This window comes from Thalia democratica, chromosome 3 (genome assembly GCF_965202585.1).
Source record: "Thalia democratica chromosome 3, ktThaDemo2.hap1.1, whole genome shotgun sequence".
NCBI lineage: Eukaryota > Metazoa > Chordata > Thaliacea > Salpida > Salpidae > Thalia > Thalia democratica.
Window position 1 is genome coordinate 83,680,020 of NC_139167.1, and position 14,011 is coordinate 83,694,030.

General features: G+C 24.0%; 1 protein-coding gene across 1 annotated transcript; it reads right to left on the minus strand.

Annotated features, from left to right (window-relative positions):
• Nucleotides 1-2,446: 2,446 nt before the first annotated feature.
• Nucleotides 2,447-7,022, minus strand: LOC145832631 (polyubiquitin-like). The gene is made up of 4 exons (XM_082939931.1): nucleotides 6,917-7,022; nucleotides 5,161-5,250; nucleotides 3,120-3,335; nucleotides 2,447-2,583 (listed from the first exon to the last, which is right to left on the minus strand). Exons 1-4 carry the CDS (start codon nucleotides 7,020-7,022, stop codon nucleotides 2,447-2,449), a joined length of 549 nt encoding a protein of 182 aa, XP_082796057.1.
• Nucleotides 7,023-14,011: the final 6,989 nt, after the last annotated feature.

Sequence of the window (14,011 nt, forward strand, 5' to 3'; positions counted from 1 at the left end):
ACTCAATCACTCCTAACCCGGTCATTTCTAACCCGATCACTTCTATCCCGATCACTTCTAACCCGATCATTTCTTACCTTATCACTTCTAACCCGATCATTTCTAACCCAGTTTAGCCCGATTGTTTCTAACCCGATCATTTCTAACCCGAACATTTCTAACCCGATCATTTCTAGCCCGATCATTTCTAACTCAATCACTCCTAACCCGGTCATTTCTAACCCGATCACTTCTATCCCGATCACTTCTAACCCGATCATTTCTTACCTTATCACTTCTAACCCGATCATTTCTAACCCAGTTTAGCCCGATTGTTTCTAACCCGATCAGTTCTAACCCGAACATATCTAACCCGATCACTTCTAACCCGATTATTTATAACCCGTTCACTTCTAACCCGATCGATTACTAAGACTAGTTTTTGTTTCATAATCGTTTGATTTTTGAAAAAAAAAGTTTATAAACAATACATTAAGAAAAATATTTTGTTGTTAAAACAATTTCATTTAGTTCTTAAGTTAGTTATTGTATTATTGTTTTATTTAGGTTTTGTTTCATAATAGTTAATTTTATTCATCGATAATTCTATTTCTTTAAGATAAGAATTTTTTAAGATACAGTTTCTTATTTTTAAGGTTTTTGTAAATACCTTAAAGTATTGTTTAACCAAAATTTTTTTATTTGTTTCACCGATAGCAGTAACTATTTATTAACAATAACTAACATCAAACAGTTCCTTACTAAGATAGTTTTTAGTTTAAAGTTTATATTGGTAAAGTGTTTGTTTTTATATGCATTTCATTTGGATTCACTTTTCATACAAAATATCATTTTAGTTTAAAAAATCTTCTAGCTCTAAAAATTCGGTTTTATAAACGGTTTTGTATTACTACGTCATATCATATATTTTTCAATTTTATTTACTTAGTTGTATAAATGTGAATTAGCTCTGTTAGTTTGAAGTTCATTGAAGAAGGACTAAAGTCCGAAATCGATTTGAACTAAAGAATGCAATAAACTTTTATATTTTAAAAACATCGTTTATTTATTTTTCGTAACTATTGATGCAAGGGAAAAAGTCACGAGTAAAAACAATAGACTGTGTCCTGGACCGATTTGACTAATATATAATATACAAATTATTATTATATATTAGTTTATCGTTATTTATACGCTACGTCACTGTTAGTACGGTATATTTTGTTTATTGACAACGTTTTGTAAGCTTATAAAAAGTTTTAAGCTAGCCAATTTATTCGCGTTTTAATGGCTTGAACAAGTTTTCTAGTTTGTACTAGACTTAATAAAAATAAAATAACTACAGCCGTGTTGTATGGCATAAAAATTATGAAATTTTTTAAGAACCTTGCTTTTAGACTACGTTATCTATATACTGTATTTTGAAAGAAAGTTTGTAAAAAAACAATAATGATGTAAACAAGTTGAATGTATGGCTCTAGCTATATTCAGAAAGTTTTGTAAAACTTGTATATTACTTCATTTACTTAGTTTTATATAAAATATAATTATAAAAAACCAATTTTTGCTTGCCAATATATTCTTTATAAATCGTTTCTTGTCTGGCTTAATTTCTTGTTTTAAATTTAGAGCATACGAAATTAAAAAAAAAAGGTATTTAAGGAGTTATTAAATAAAATTAAAAGTACATTTGGAGCTCTTAGTTATCCGTCAATTAACAACTAACAATACGTATTCTAAATTGAAAAAATATATCAGACAAGCACCAAGAAAATTCCCTAAATATTTAAGACACTCATATTATGGTAAAGATGCAACAGATCTTGAAAAGAATGTCAAAAACACAGTCAACTCTACTTTTAGATCTATTTAACAAATCTAATGCATATTTGATCGGTCTCAATTTTTAAACTTTTTACTGACAAAAATATAAGTGTAGTTTATTTACCTTGTTTACCTTTGGATAATTTAATGTTAAACTACAATTCTGATACTAATAATTTTAAATGAAATTTTACTAAGAAATTTTAAAAATGCAAAGACTTTATTTAGAATATTTTTTTAGTAGTTAAAGAGACTTAATTTCTTCAAACACTAGATTATCATAAGTTTTTAGTAAATTAAAGTACATAAAGTTATAATAAAACTGGTTTTAGTAAAGTATATGGAAAATATTTAATAGTGGACACGACGTTTCTTTTCCAATTTACCATACAAATTAAACCTATTCAAACGCTCAAGTACATTTAAATAAAATAATAATTTCTGCAACAAAACTTAGAGTTACCTGAAATGAAACTCGCAACTCTTAAATACCTACTACTAATTTTACAATAGTTTTCACGTATTGCAAGGTACAAATCAAACAAGGTAAACTATTACATAATTTATTGCTTTCAGAATTGCTAAAAAACACAACATGCCTAGATTATCTTATCGTTTTATCTTGAAAGCAAAACACTTGGTATTAAGCTCGCACTCCGCCACGAAGTCTCAACACCAATTGTATGGTTGATGCCCTTTCAATGTTGTAATCCATCAAAGTTTTTCCGTCTTCAAGTTGTCTTCCACCATTTATCAAACGTTGTTGACGTGTTGGGATACCTAAAACAAAACATTAATCTTTATTTTAAGCTCTACAAGTATTTTGATACAATTGTGCATTTTCTTCTCCATAGTGCAGCTCTTTGTAAATAGAATTGTTAATTTTTTGTTAATTTTTTAAAAACTTATTTTTTTTTGATCATTTAAGATTTATAAACATTATATTGGTTATCTAAGTCCTAGTTTATTACTTTTATGAGAAGGCATATGTTTTTATGTAGCATTTGGTGAGAGCGAATAATGTATATTAGAGTTCAATTTTGAAAAAACTATATTTTCTGATTGTTAAATTTAAAACTGAATAAGTATATTAAATACATTTCTATAACGAACAACACTTAATGTTTCTCATTTAATAACTTACAACAAATTAATAAGAATGATATATGACACTAAAAAAAATGTTTAAGTTGCTAAATTAATCCTCTTTTTAACAAATTACATTGAATACAGCTAATTATTGTAGAAATAATTTTGAGTTAGAAAAAATATTAACACCATGACATAAAAAGCCAAAAAACAACGTTAAAACTCACGATACATTAATTCAATCCTCTCTTTCACAGTTTCAACAGTGTCGAAAGAAAACAAATCAAGCGTGACGTATTTACCCGTTATCAATTTAACAAGTATCTGCTCAGTGTACCACAACGTAACAAACGAATAATCGTTAATGTCGTAATCCAAAAATACCTTGTCGTCTTCTAGCTGTGTTTCTTGGAAGAACAAACATTGTTGTTCGAAAGAAAATCCTAAAAAAAAACTAGGTTATTTGTTTGTTTTTTTTTTTTTTAATTTTAAAGTTTGAAAACTGTGAACACCACGTTTTTACAGTATTATTTAAAGAAAGTATTTTTTCGAAATGTGTTATAATTTTGTTTACATAAAAGGTTTAATTTGAAGATCATAATTTAGTTAAAAATTAAAACTATACTTCATGTTTGTAATATAGTTCAGATTATAAAATCTAAATTAAAACTTTTAAAAGTAATAACAGTTAAAATAAAAACAAGAGTTGAATATTTTTAGTTAAAAAACATTTTAAAATCTTTAAACTACTTTTAATCCTAATTTACACTTTAAACAAATATTTCGTATTTTTCATCAAGAACAGAGTTTTCCATTTAAATTTTCAAATGCCCCTTTTTAGAGAAACTAAAATGGTATGGCCTCATTTAATCACTATTAGAAAACACCTAAATCTTTTATTTAGTTTAAGCTTAAAAATTTTATGAATGCCTAAAGTATTAATAACTCTCTTTTTTTTCAACCCTTTACTATTTATTGTCCTAGGTCAATTTCCCACCCAGGGGTGCGGTATCGATAACTTGGGGATACCTCGATCTAGAATGACAACAATCTAATGAATAATATCATTACTGGTTTTTATTAGTAGGTGTCAAAACTCCAAGTTGCATTTTTGCACGAAAGGTCACTTTTGCACAAAGGGTCAGTTTCGCACGAAACTATATTGCAATAGTTTAATCTTTTTATTGATAAATCTTATCAATATTTTGTTTTTTTATCAATTTTTATTTTTATTTATTACAATTGTCACTTTACACCTACCCCTTACCTTCGGTCATCAATTTTTTTTGTGTTTTTTATATTAATTTATCTTATAGTTTTTTTCTGTGTTTAGAAAAACAATTTTTTGTTTACTGTCGTGCAATTTTGTCCCCATCTGCAAAATTTTCTTCATGAAAAAGTATTTTCGTGCAAGTTTGTCTTCGTGCACTTTTGAACCGTTTTCAAGCTGTATCACAGTTATTAAGGTAAGGGTAATGAATATTATATCATAAAATATTTATAGTTGTTGTTTAGTTTGATTTTTGTCATAAGTTAAATTCATGACAAATCTTTAATTGTCAAAAAGCACTATTTTAATGATTAATTTGTGTAAAATAACATAAGTTATTCTACTATTATAAAATTATTATTTATTATTATTATTATAGTATATTTAATAAAAAATGGTTACATGTTATTATTAAATGGTTGAATATAAAATTTAATAAGTGTTTAGCAGTCAAGTCAAATAATTTAACAAATACTAATTGATATTTACAGATTTTCAAAAATCAATTTAGTTTTTTTTATTCAGGTTTCTCATCTTATCATAATCACAATATTTTTAACTTTTATCTTTGTGCTCTTAAACTAACTGGTTCAAGCTAGAATTAAATCTTATATTACAAGCCCAAAACGCTAGGTCAACTTTTTTTTTCAATTTAATCTTAAATTTTTATTGGTTAGTAAACGTAATGCTGACTTTTTAAAAAAACTTTGTGTTTTAAAAATAATTTTTTTCTTTAATTTGTTATTTTATTTGTACAACATGTTTGTGACTTGTTTGTTCATATAGTTTAAAAAACCTGCAGTTTTGGAAAAAACACAAATCCCTAACCAACTCTACCAAAACATAATACAAACAAAATAAAAAGTAAAATACTTTATAGTTTGATTTTAAAAAATTGCTTAAATAGTTGCTAACTTTGTAAGAATGCAAGTTTATCCTAGGCATTTCATCTAACTTATAATCTTTAAAAGCTAAAAATAAAAAAAATCTTTATTTACCTTTTTTGTCTTGAATTCTTGCTTTAACAACTGCAACAGTGTCTGAAGGTTCAACATCCAATTCAAAGGAGTCGTATGTATATTCTGTCGCTACAGAAATAAAAAATAAGTAAAATAAACACGTTTTTTTATGAATAAATAAAGAAAAATTGGTTGGGGTGGTAAGTATACGTCAACTGCATACCGTCTCGCTTTAAAGAATAAAAATAAATAAACTAGTTTTAAAGATAAATAAATATACTTTGTATTTTTTTACTTTTAATTGAAACCTATGCTTATAACCTTGAAATGTTAATTGATAGAAATTAAAAAGTTTTTTGATGGTATGTTTACAAATTAAATTAAAATGCTTGTTTTGTAAAAAAAAACAATTTAAATTTAAACAAGCTTTTGATATTTACAAACAATTACACTATAAAATTATAAAGAATGGATAATTAAATTTTAGTTAAAGTAAGATTATATCTCTCTTTTCATATCACAAATACTAAATCACAAATAATTTAAAAAATTTAACTAACCTTCGATTTAATATATTAAAAAAGCTTGAAGTCACGTAGAAATAATTTAATTTTCAATTTTTATTACTAACAAAGTTTAAAATATGTTTAATCAAGTGATTACTACCTTCTGTGTCTCCTTCTTTTGTTCCATAACAACGTTCTATAAATTTGATAGCTTTTCTGTACACCAATTTCAAAGTTTACCCATGATAAATTTTGCATTCAGACAATGTCTTTCTATCTTCCAGATGTTTACCATTGAATATCAAGCGTTGCATTTTGTAAGGAATCCCTGTTTTTTTTTTCAAGTTTTTAATAAAACGAAATTTTCGTTTACTGTAATATGCTCAAATCGTTTAACCGTAATTAATTAGTTCTAGGCTGTTATAGTGAACTGGTCTGTAAGTATTTATGCTAAACTATCACCAATACATTCATTTTGTACCCACGTAAGACTTTATTGATTACGTTATAAAAGTAAGTGATAAGTAAATAACTTTCTTAAAAAGTATTTTAACACTGTGAAGTTACTGTTCCACTACTTTGAAATTTTATTTAATAAAATAATAACATTGAAAAAAAACATTGTATAATAAATTTGTTATTCCTTATTAAAAACCGAAAATTTTAAATAAAAATGACCAGTTTTTTATTATTATTAGTTTCAAAATATCTCTAGTTCATAATTATATAGATTTATATTTGACTAAAATATTATATTCCAAATATCTTAGAGATTTCAGATTGTTTGGCAACTTTCTTTAAAACTAAATTTTTATCATAGCAAAATATACTTCATGAAATTTTCAACTTTGAACTTTGTTTTACTATGAAAAAGCTGATATAAAAGGTTTTATTTTTTATTAATCAGAACTCATAAATGTACTTTTGATTCTTAGTCAATTTGGAAACGCGTTTTTTCATCAATTTTTTCATCAACTATTAGTTCATCATTTATATAATTTCGATAAATCTTAACTTTTTCAAATCACTTTTAAAATAATATTCTGTTTATTAAATCTACTTAAGTATACTTGTTTTTGCTTAAATTTAACTTTAATTCATACATAAATCGATATATACTGTGTTTTTTTCTCAGTTAAACCTTACATTTTTTCGCTATGAGATTTATTCTTTTGATAGTTAATAAAAATATACCTTCATATTAAGGTTTAAGCATTTTACAAATTTGAATATATTTACTATTTGTAAACATATACTTTTTAGCTAAAAATATATAATAGCAAAACAACCTTCTTGTTTTTGAATTTTAGCCTTTAAAGTAGCATTTGTATCAATCGGCTCAACAGCAAGTTTGAAAGTACTTTTTTTAGAAAGGTCGTCAACAAATACCTCCATATTTATATAGTATTCTAAAAAATAATTAAAAATAAATAATTAAAGCCAAAATATAACTTAAAGGTATAAGGATGTATTGAAATTTTATAAAGTATTGTGAAAAATGATTTTACACATAAGTGTTTTTTTTTTGTGTTTAGTTAAAATTTTATGGAATTCTTTAAGGACTTATAACTAGATTATTGTTTCACTAACAAAAAAACACACTCAAAATATCTTGTCAAAGATACTTGTTACGAGATAAAGCAAAAAATAATCTTCTGGTAATCGAGTTGCATACCACAGATGCGTTTTAAAGTTTTGTCCAGAACTGTTTAGTAATTGTTAAAGCATAGTGCCTGTTATGTCTTTTTTTTAATATTTATTTAAGGAACTGTAAGTGTTTTGTAGTTTTGATTTACTTTTACTGTAATGCATTTACTTTTCAAGTTCTACATTTCAAACAAGATGTTTTTTTTCTAGACTTAATATAGATATTTTATGACCTAAGTAGTGATGTCTTTTTGCCTATATACAAATAAACAGGGTTGTCAAACTTTCACATCACTTAAGATAAATTAGGTTAGTTTTAAATAATTAAAAAAATTAAGTCCAAAATAGGCTAGTTTTAAAATATTTTATAAAATATAACTTGTTTTTAATTACTTCAATAATACTTAATCATAAAATATGTACCTTAGCTACAACCTTAAGTTAGTAAAACTTAAGTTTAATTAATAGTGATATGTATATACACAGTATATTGATTTCAAGCTTAAGATCCACACTGCCTATTTTATCAAAGAGTAGCAACCCTAAATAAAACATTATATTAATAGCTTGTTGGTAACAAAAAGAGTCATGTGAACAAGAGTAGTTTTAGATAATGGATATTTCCACATTAATCTTTTTACAAACATTTTAAGATAATACTTTAACACTTATGATAAATTATTTCATAAAATCAATTAAATATATTGATATTTCAAATGAGTCTTTACAGTGCAATAAAGGTCAACAGAAGTTTCTTGATAATAGTACTTATTTTTAAAACATATGTTTTTCTGCATATAAGGATAAAAATGTTTCAGCAATTTGCAATTAAATTCATGTTAAAAAATATTAAATTCAGAAAATTAAAAAAAAAAATGATATTTTTATATTTTGTCCTTGTACCTATATTAAAGGTAAATGTTTCGTTCATAATAAATATTACTATAATTAGTATAGTATCTAAAACTTTAGATATAGGTAATTATTCAAAAAATTAATTAGTATATTAATGTTTACTACATTTTTACATTTGATTTGAATTTTTTATGTTAACATTTTTTTTTAAGAAACATTATCAGTTGCATTAAATCAGATTCCTACAAACTTTCACTTTGATGTTCAAATTTTAGGCTTAAAATTTTACAGCTCTGTGACAACTAATCATTTCAGTTTAACTACTGAAGGTTTGAAAAAAAATAACTGAAAATTTTAGTATTTTTTAAACTTATAGTTTAACTCAAAGTCAATGGTACTCTATCTTTGTATACTTTGTGATACTATAATAATTGTTAAATTTATATATAATTAAAATTCAATTCTTTTAACTTAACTAGTACTTTTTTTTAAACTAGAAAACTTGCAATGGTTGTAAAACATTTAATTAACCAAGTTTGTACAAAACAAAGTGTTAGCTTTAACTAAAGTTAAATTATCACTATAATACAGTCTCTCACTCAGTGAAACAAAGTATTGTCCTGGATGACATTTTACTGTCCTCGGTTGTCCTGATTTTTTCAAATCTATAAAAAAATGAAATAAAATTTTCATTATCTAAGTAAAAGTCGAGTTCTTTAACAAAATTTATAAAAATAACCCAACACTGTAATAAGACCTACTAGACCATATTAAATATTATAAAAAACTGATCTGATTCTTTTTTAATTTTTTAAACTCTCCTGAGACTTTAATAAAAAAAGCAACCTGTTTGAAGTCAACCTCTGATATTTATTCATTTTAATATGTCCTGACTTATACTGAATTATCCTGAGTCATCCTGAGATCTTTTTTTAATTTGCCCTGACTTATACTGAACATCTGCGATAGTAATGCCATATTCATATAGAACCTTTAAAATTAAACGCCATCAGCAATAATGGTAAATTACTAAATTACTATTCAAGAAAACAACAATTACAAAACTAATAATATTGAATTAAAAGATTCGTGGGAAAGGTATTAATCAGGGTTGCTAATTGTTTTTGGCAATTTTTTCCATTTTGTTCAAAGTACACAAATTTGTGTCTATTATTAATTTAAAATCAAATTTAAGGTATTAAACTGTATAAAATAGTATAAAAAAATTAAAAAGATTATCTATAGCTATTTTAAATATAATAAAAAAAATATATATATACATAATAAATTTTTTTAAATCAAATTAAAATTTTGCTACTGTACATCTTAAAATTGTTGAAAATTCCAGATTTTTCTAGTTTTTTTTTTCAAAATTTCTCAAAATCAAGGTTTTTAAAGGATTTTAGTTTAAATTGTCAAGTTCCTGATTTTTTCAAGTTTCAAGTTTTCTTTTGCAACACTTGTTAATATAACCTTTAACATCATGTTTTTATGATATTAAACAATTTATATACTTATATATAAAAAAAAAAGGTTTTATGTTTTAAGAACATGATTTAATAATTTTAGAAAATATGCATTCATTTTTCTTTAAATACTGTTTTATTATAATTCTTAAAACTTTAATATTTGAAAATTGTTAATCAAAAAAACTTAATAAGATTACTTAAAATAAAATTAAGATAAGTTGCAGTAATATTGTATTTTTAGTTTACATTTAATACAAGAAATTAATGAATTTGAAACTTTTATTATTTAATTCCGTTTTAAATTTTTAGAAATGTTAAAGAATCTGTTTGCTGAAATAAGGTTTTTAACAAATAAGCATCAATTCCAAATTTTTCCAGGTTTTAGTCAAAAACTTAAAATTTAAGTTGTTTCCAGACTAATTTTTATGAATAAATATGTTCTTGTTTAATTCATAAAGTATAAAATTCAAGGTATTTCATTATTGCTTTTCTAAATCTTTCATAATATTTTTTTTTCCATTAATCTAGTTCTAAGTTTATATACTTTCTAATACATTCTAAATGCACATCTATTAAAACATCAAACTTCAATATTAAATTATTTTTTAACTAAGAAGCTTTGCTTTAGTTTACTAGAGTTGTATATGTTCACAAAAATCTAATTCAAAAAAAATATTTACAAAAATTTATCTGCCTTACACTCAGCACAACATCTACTGAAACATCAAGTAAAACAAAGACAAAACTAATAATGACATAGAAGCATTAGTGATATGATCAGCTGTGAAGTCAGAATGTTAATGAACATAAATTAAACATTACCTTTGGTTATATAGCATAAAATAAAGAAAAATTACAGGCAGCTTATATTAAAAAAAATAAAGTGGAAAAAAACGTTTAGAAGTAATTTTAATGATACTAAAGTAGTTTGAACTAAATTTTAGTTTCACTTATTCAAAACTTATCTCATACAGTTTTCTTAACAACTAAGTAAATTTTTGACTAAATTTGTTTAAAGAATTTAAATGTTGTAAACATTACAAAACCTTTAAGGATAGTTGGAAAATGTAATTCAGATAACTGTAGCACCACTATTTAAACTTAACAAACTTACTTTCCAAGGCAATTTGTTAAGTAGATAGGATTTAAAAGCTGTAAATTTTTGCAGACTTTTTTTTTACAATGCTTAGGTTTTTGATAAATTTATATGATTCTGTAACGAGATTAAGGTAAAATTTTAAAGAAATTAATAAGTTAAGTATAAATCGACCTCAAATGCCAAGATAGCAGGATCTTTTTAAATTAAAATTAAAAAAAAAGCGCGTATTTTAATTAAAAGTTATAAGTTGCTGCAGATTTGCTGAAACGTGCCAGACAAGGTGAATAAACAGCGGTCGTCAAGTTGTACACGAAACGTTTTTTGGGTACACGAAGTTTTAGCGTACACGAAACTCATTCAGGGGTGCATGAAATTTTGACATTACTAAAATAATACAAAGAGTTAGATTAAGTATGTATTTAATTTTTAATAAAGTATTTGAAGGATACTAAACTGGGAATTTTTTGTTATTGCTGAGAAGTGTTCAATTGATAAGTATGTAAGTCAAAGCCATTTAACAAAAATATCGTTGTAAAATTAAGGTAAAACAGTTAAAGAAAAAGTTAAAAAATTTAGCATCCGTTGTTAATGGTTTGCATGTAAATACAAACTGAGTTATGACTTTTAGAAGATATTCACTAATAAAAGTCTTTACGTAGTCCCATCACTAGCGGAACTTTTTAAGATTAGATCATTAAACGCACCGATTTTATTTTTTGCAGTTATCAGTATAGTGCAGTGGTCGTAAAGCTAATCAAATTCTGTATATCTTGGCGACCACGGTTTAGTGCACCTTGCCTGGCACGTTTCAGATAATCTGGAGCAACTTATAACTTTATTATAAAATATGCGCTTTTGTTTTATTTTTAATTTAAAAAGTTCCTGCTATCTTGGCATTTAGTGTTCATATATACTTAATTTTGCATTTCTGAGTATTAGTTTCTACTTATAAATACTATTTAACACTTTTAATTACTTTAAAATTATACCTTAATCTTATAAAAGAAATATATAGATTTATCAAAAACCTAAGTTTTCTACAGCTTTTAAATCCAATCATCTTAACAAATTACCTTTGAAAGTAAGTTAGGTCCAAAGTAAAACTAACAAGTAGTACTTTGTTAAAGTTAAAAAACTCTGTGAGTTAAAAGTGTAACAATCTAGTGGTTAAAACATATACAATAAGAAAACCATTTAAAACAGTAAAAATTTTGTTTTAAAAAATGTTATCAAGTGAATTTGGATTTATAAACCTTTAAAGTTTAAGTAGTGGTGCTACAGTTATCTGAATTATATTTACAAACTTTTCTTAAAGTTTTTGTAATGTTTACAACTTTTAAATTTTTTAAACAAATTTAGTCAAAACTTTACTTAGTTATTAGGAAAACTGTATAAAAAAAAACTTTTATTAAGTAAAACTAAAATTTAGTTTCAATTATTTTGGGATCTTTTATATAAGTTTGAAACGTTTATTTCTTTTAAACTGTTTTAATATAAGCCAGCTGTATTTTCTCCTTAGTTTATTCTATATAATTAAAATCAAGGTGAATTTTTATATATGTTTATTAAAATTTTGACTTCACAGCTCATTATATCACTAATGCTTCTATTTCATCATTAAATTTTTTTTTGTTCTTCTTCTTGTTTCAGTTGTTCGTAAGCTAAGTGACAAGTAGATAAGTTTTTGTAAAACCTTTTTTTTTTGAGTAACATTTTTGTGAATATAAGCAAAGGTAAACTAAAGCTAAGCCTCTTAGTTAAAAAAATAGTTTAAGATTGAAGTATAATATTTTGATAAATATGCATTGTAAGTTTAGATTGTATTGAAAAGTTTATAAATTTAGCACTGGAACAATGGAAAAAATATATTATGAAAACTTTAAAAAAGTTATTTTAAAATACCCTGAATATAATACATAACAAGTTAAGCAGGAACAAACTAATTTACGGAAAAATAATATGGAAACAACTTGAACTTTAAATTTTCGAATAAAACCTGGAGTAAGTTGCAACTAATGCTTATTTGATAAAAACCTTATTTCAGCAAACAAATTCTTTCACAACTTTGAAAACTTAAAACAGATTTTCAATAATCAAAATTTTTAATTCATTAGTTTCTTGTATTAAATGCAAACTAAAAATACAAAGTTAACTGCAAACTGAATGTATAAGATTTATTATATTTTTAATATTAAAGTTTTATGAATAAAAAAAAAATAATAATTGAATATTTTCTAAAATGATAAAAAGTTTTTTTTTAAACATAAAACCTTTTATTTTTTAATTATAAGTATATAAACTGTTTAATATCATAAACAAATCATATTAAATGTTTCATTAATAAGTGTTGCCAAAAGAAAACTTGAAACATTAAAAAACCTAGAACTTGACAATTTAAACTAAAAAACCTCGAAGAACCTTTAATTTCAGACATTAAAAAAAGACCTGAAAAATCTAAAATTTAAGCCACTTTAACATATTTATTTTTTTAAATTAAGAAAGACTCAGATCAGATTTTTTTTATAATATTTTATATCTATCTACTAGACCTTATTACAATGTTAGGTTATTTTTACTAATTTTGTTGTAAAACTTGACTTTTTTTCCGGTACTGATTTTTTTTTTTCCAAATTTAAAAAACTCAGGACGACCCAGGACAATATAATGTCATCAAGGACAATGATTTTATTCAGTGAGTGAGAGACTGAATTAGAGTAATTATTTAATTTTTTTAAGTTGAAACTATTTTTTTGTCAAAAAATTTAATTACTTAAGTTTTTTTAAAACCATTGCAAGTTTTCTAGTTTTGGAAAAAATTACTAATTAAATTAAAGTAAATTGAATTTCAAAATAATAAAATTTAAAAATTTTTATAGTAGCACAAATTGTACGAATACAAAAAGTACTTTGATTTAAACTATAAGTATAAAAAATAACAAAATTTCAAAATATTTTTTTTCACAGTTTAGTAGTAGAAATGAAATAACTAGTTGTCACAGAGCAGTAAAATTTTTTTACTGGTTTTTACAGGGTTTTTAATTTGAACATCAAAATGAAAGTTTGTAGGAATATGATTTAATGCAACTGATAATGTTTTAAATAATTGTTAACATAAAAACTTAAATAAAAATTAATAGTTTAATAAAAACTTATACAATTTTTCAATTTTTTAATAATTACTTACATTTAAAGTTTTAAATATTATACTAAATATGGTTATAATTATTATAAACGAAACACTTACCTTTAATATAAGTACAAGGACAAAAATAAAACTACCATATGTTTTTTAGAAAAAAAAAACTTTCTCTTAA

Coding starts and splice junctions, on each gene's coding strand:
- LOC145832631 (XM_082939931.1), bottom strand. CDS start 7,022: ATGGAGGTATTTGTTGACGACCTTTCTAAAAAAAGTACTTTCAAACTT. Junction 3,336..5,160: donor AAGAATTCAAGACAAAAAAG/GTAAATAAAGAT, acceptor GTTTTTTTTTAG/GATTTTCTTTCGAACAACAA. Junction 2,584..3,119: donor GAGGATTGAATTAATGTATC/GTGAGTTTTAAC, acceptor GTTTTGTTTTAG/GTATCCCAACACGTCAACAA.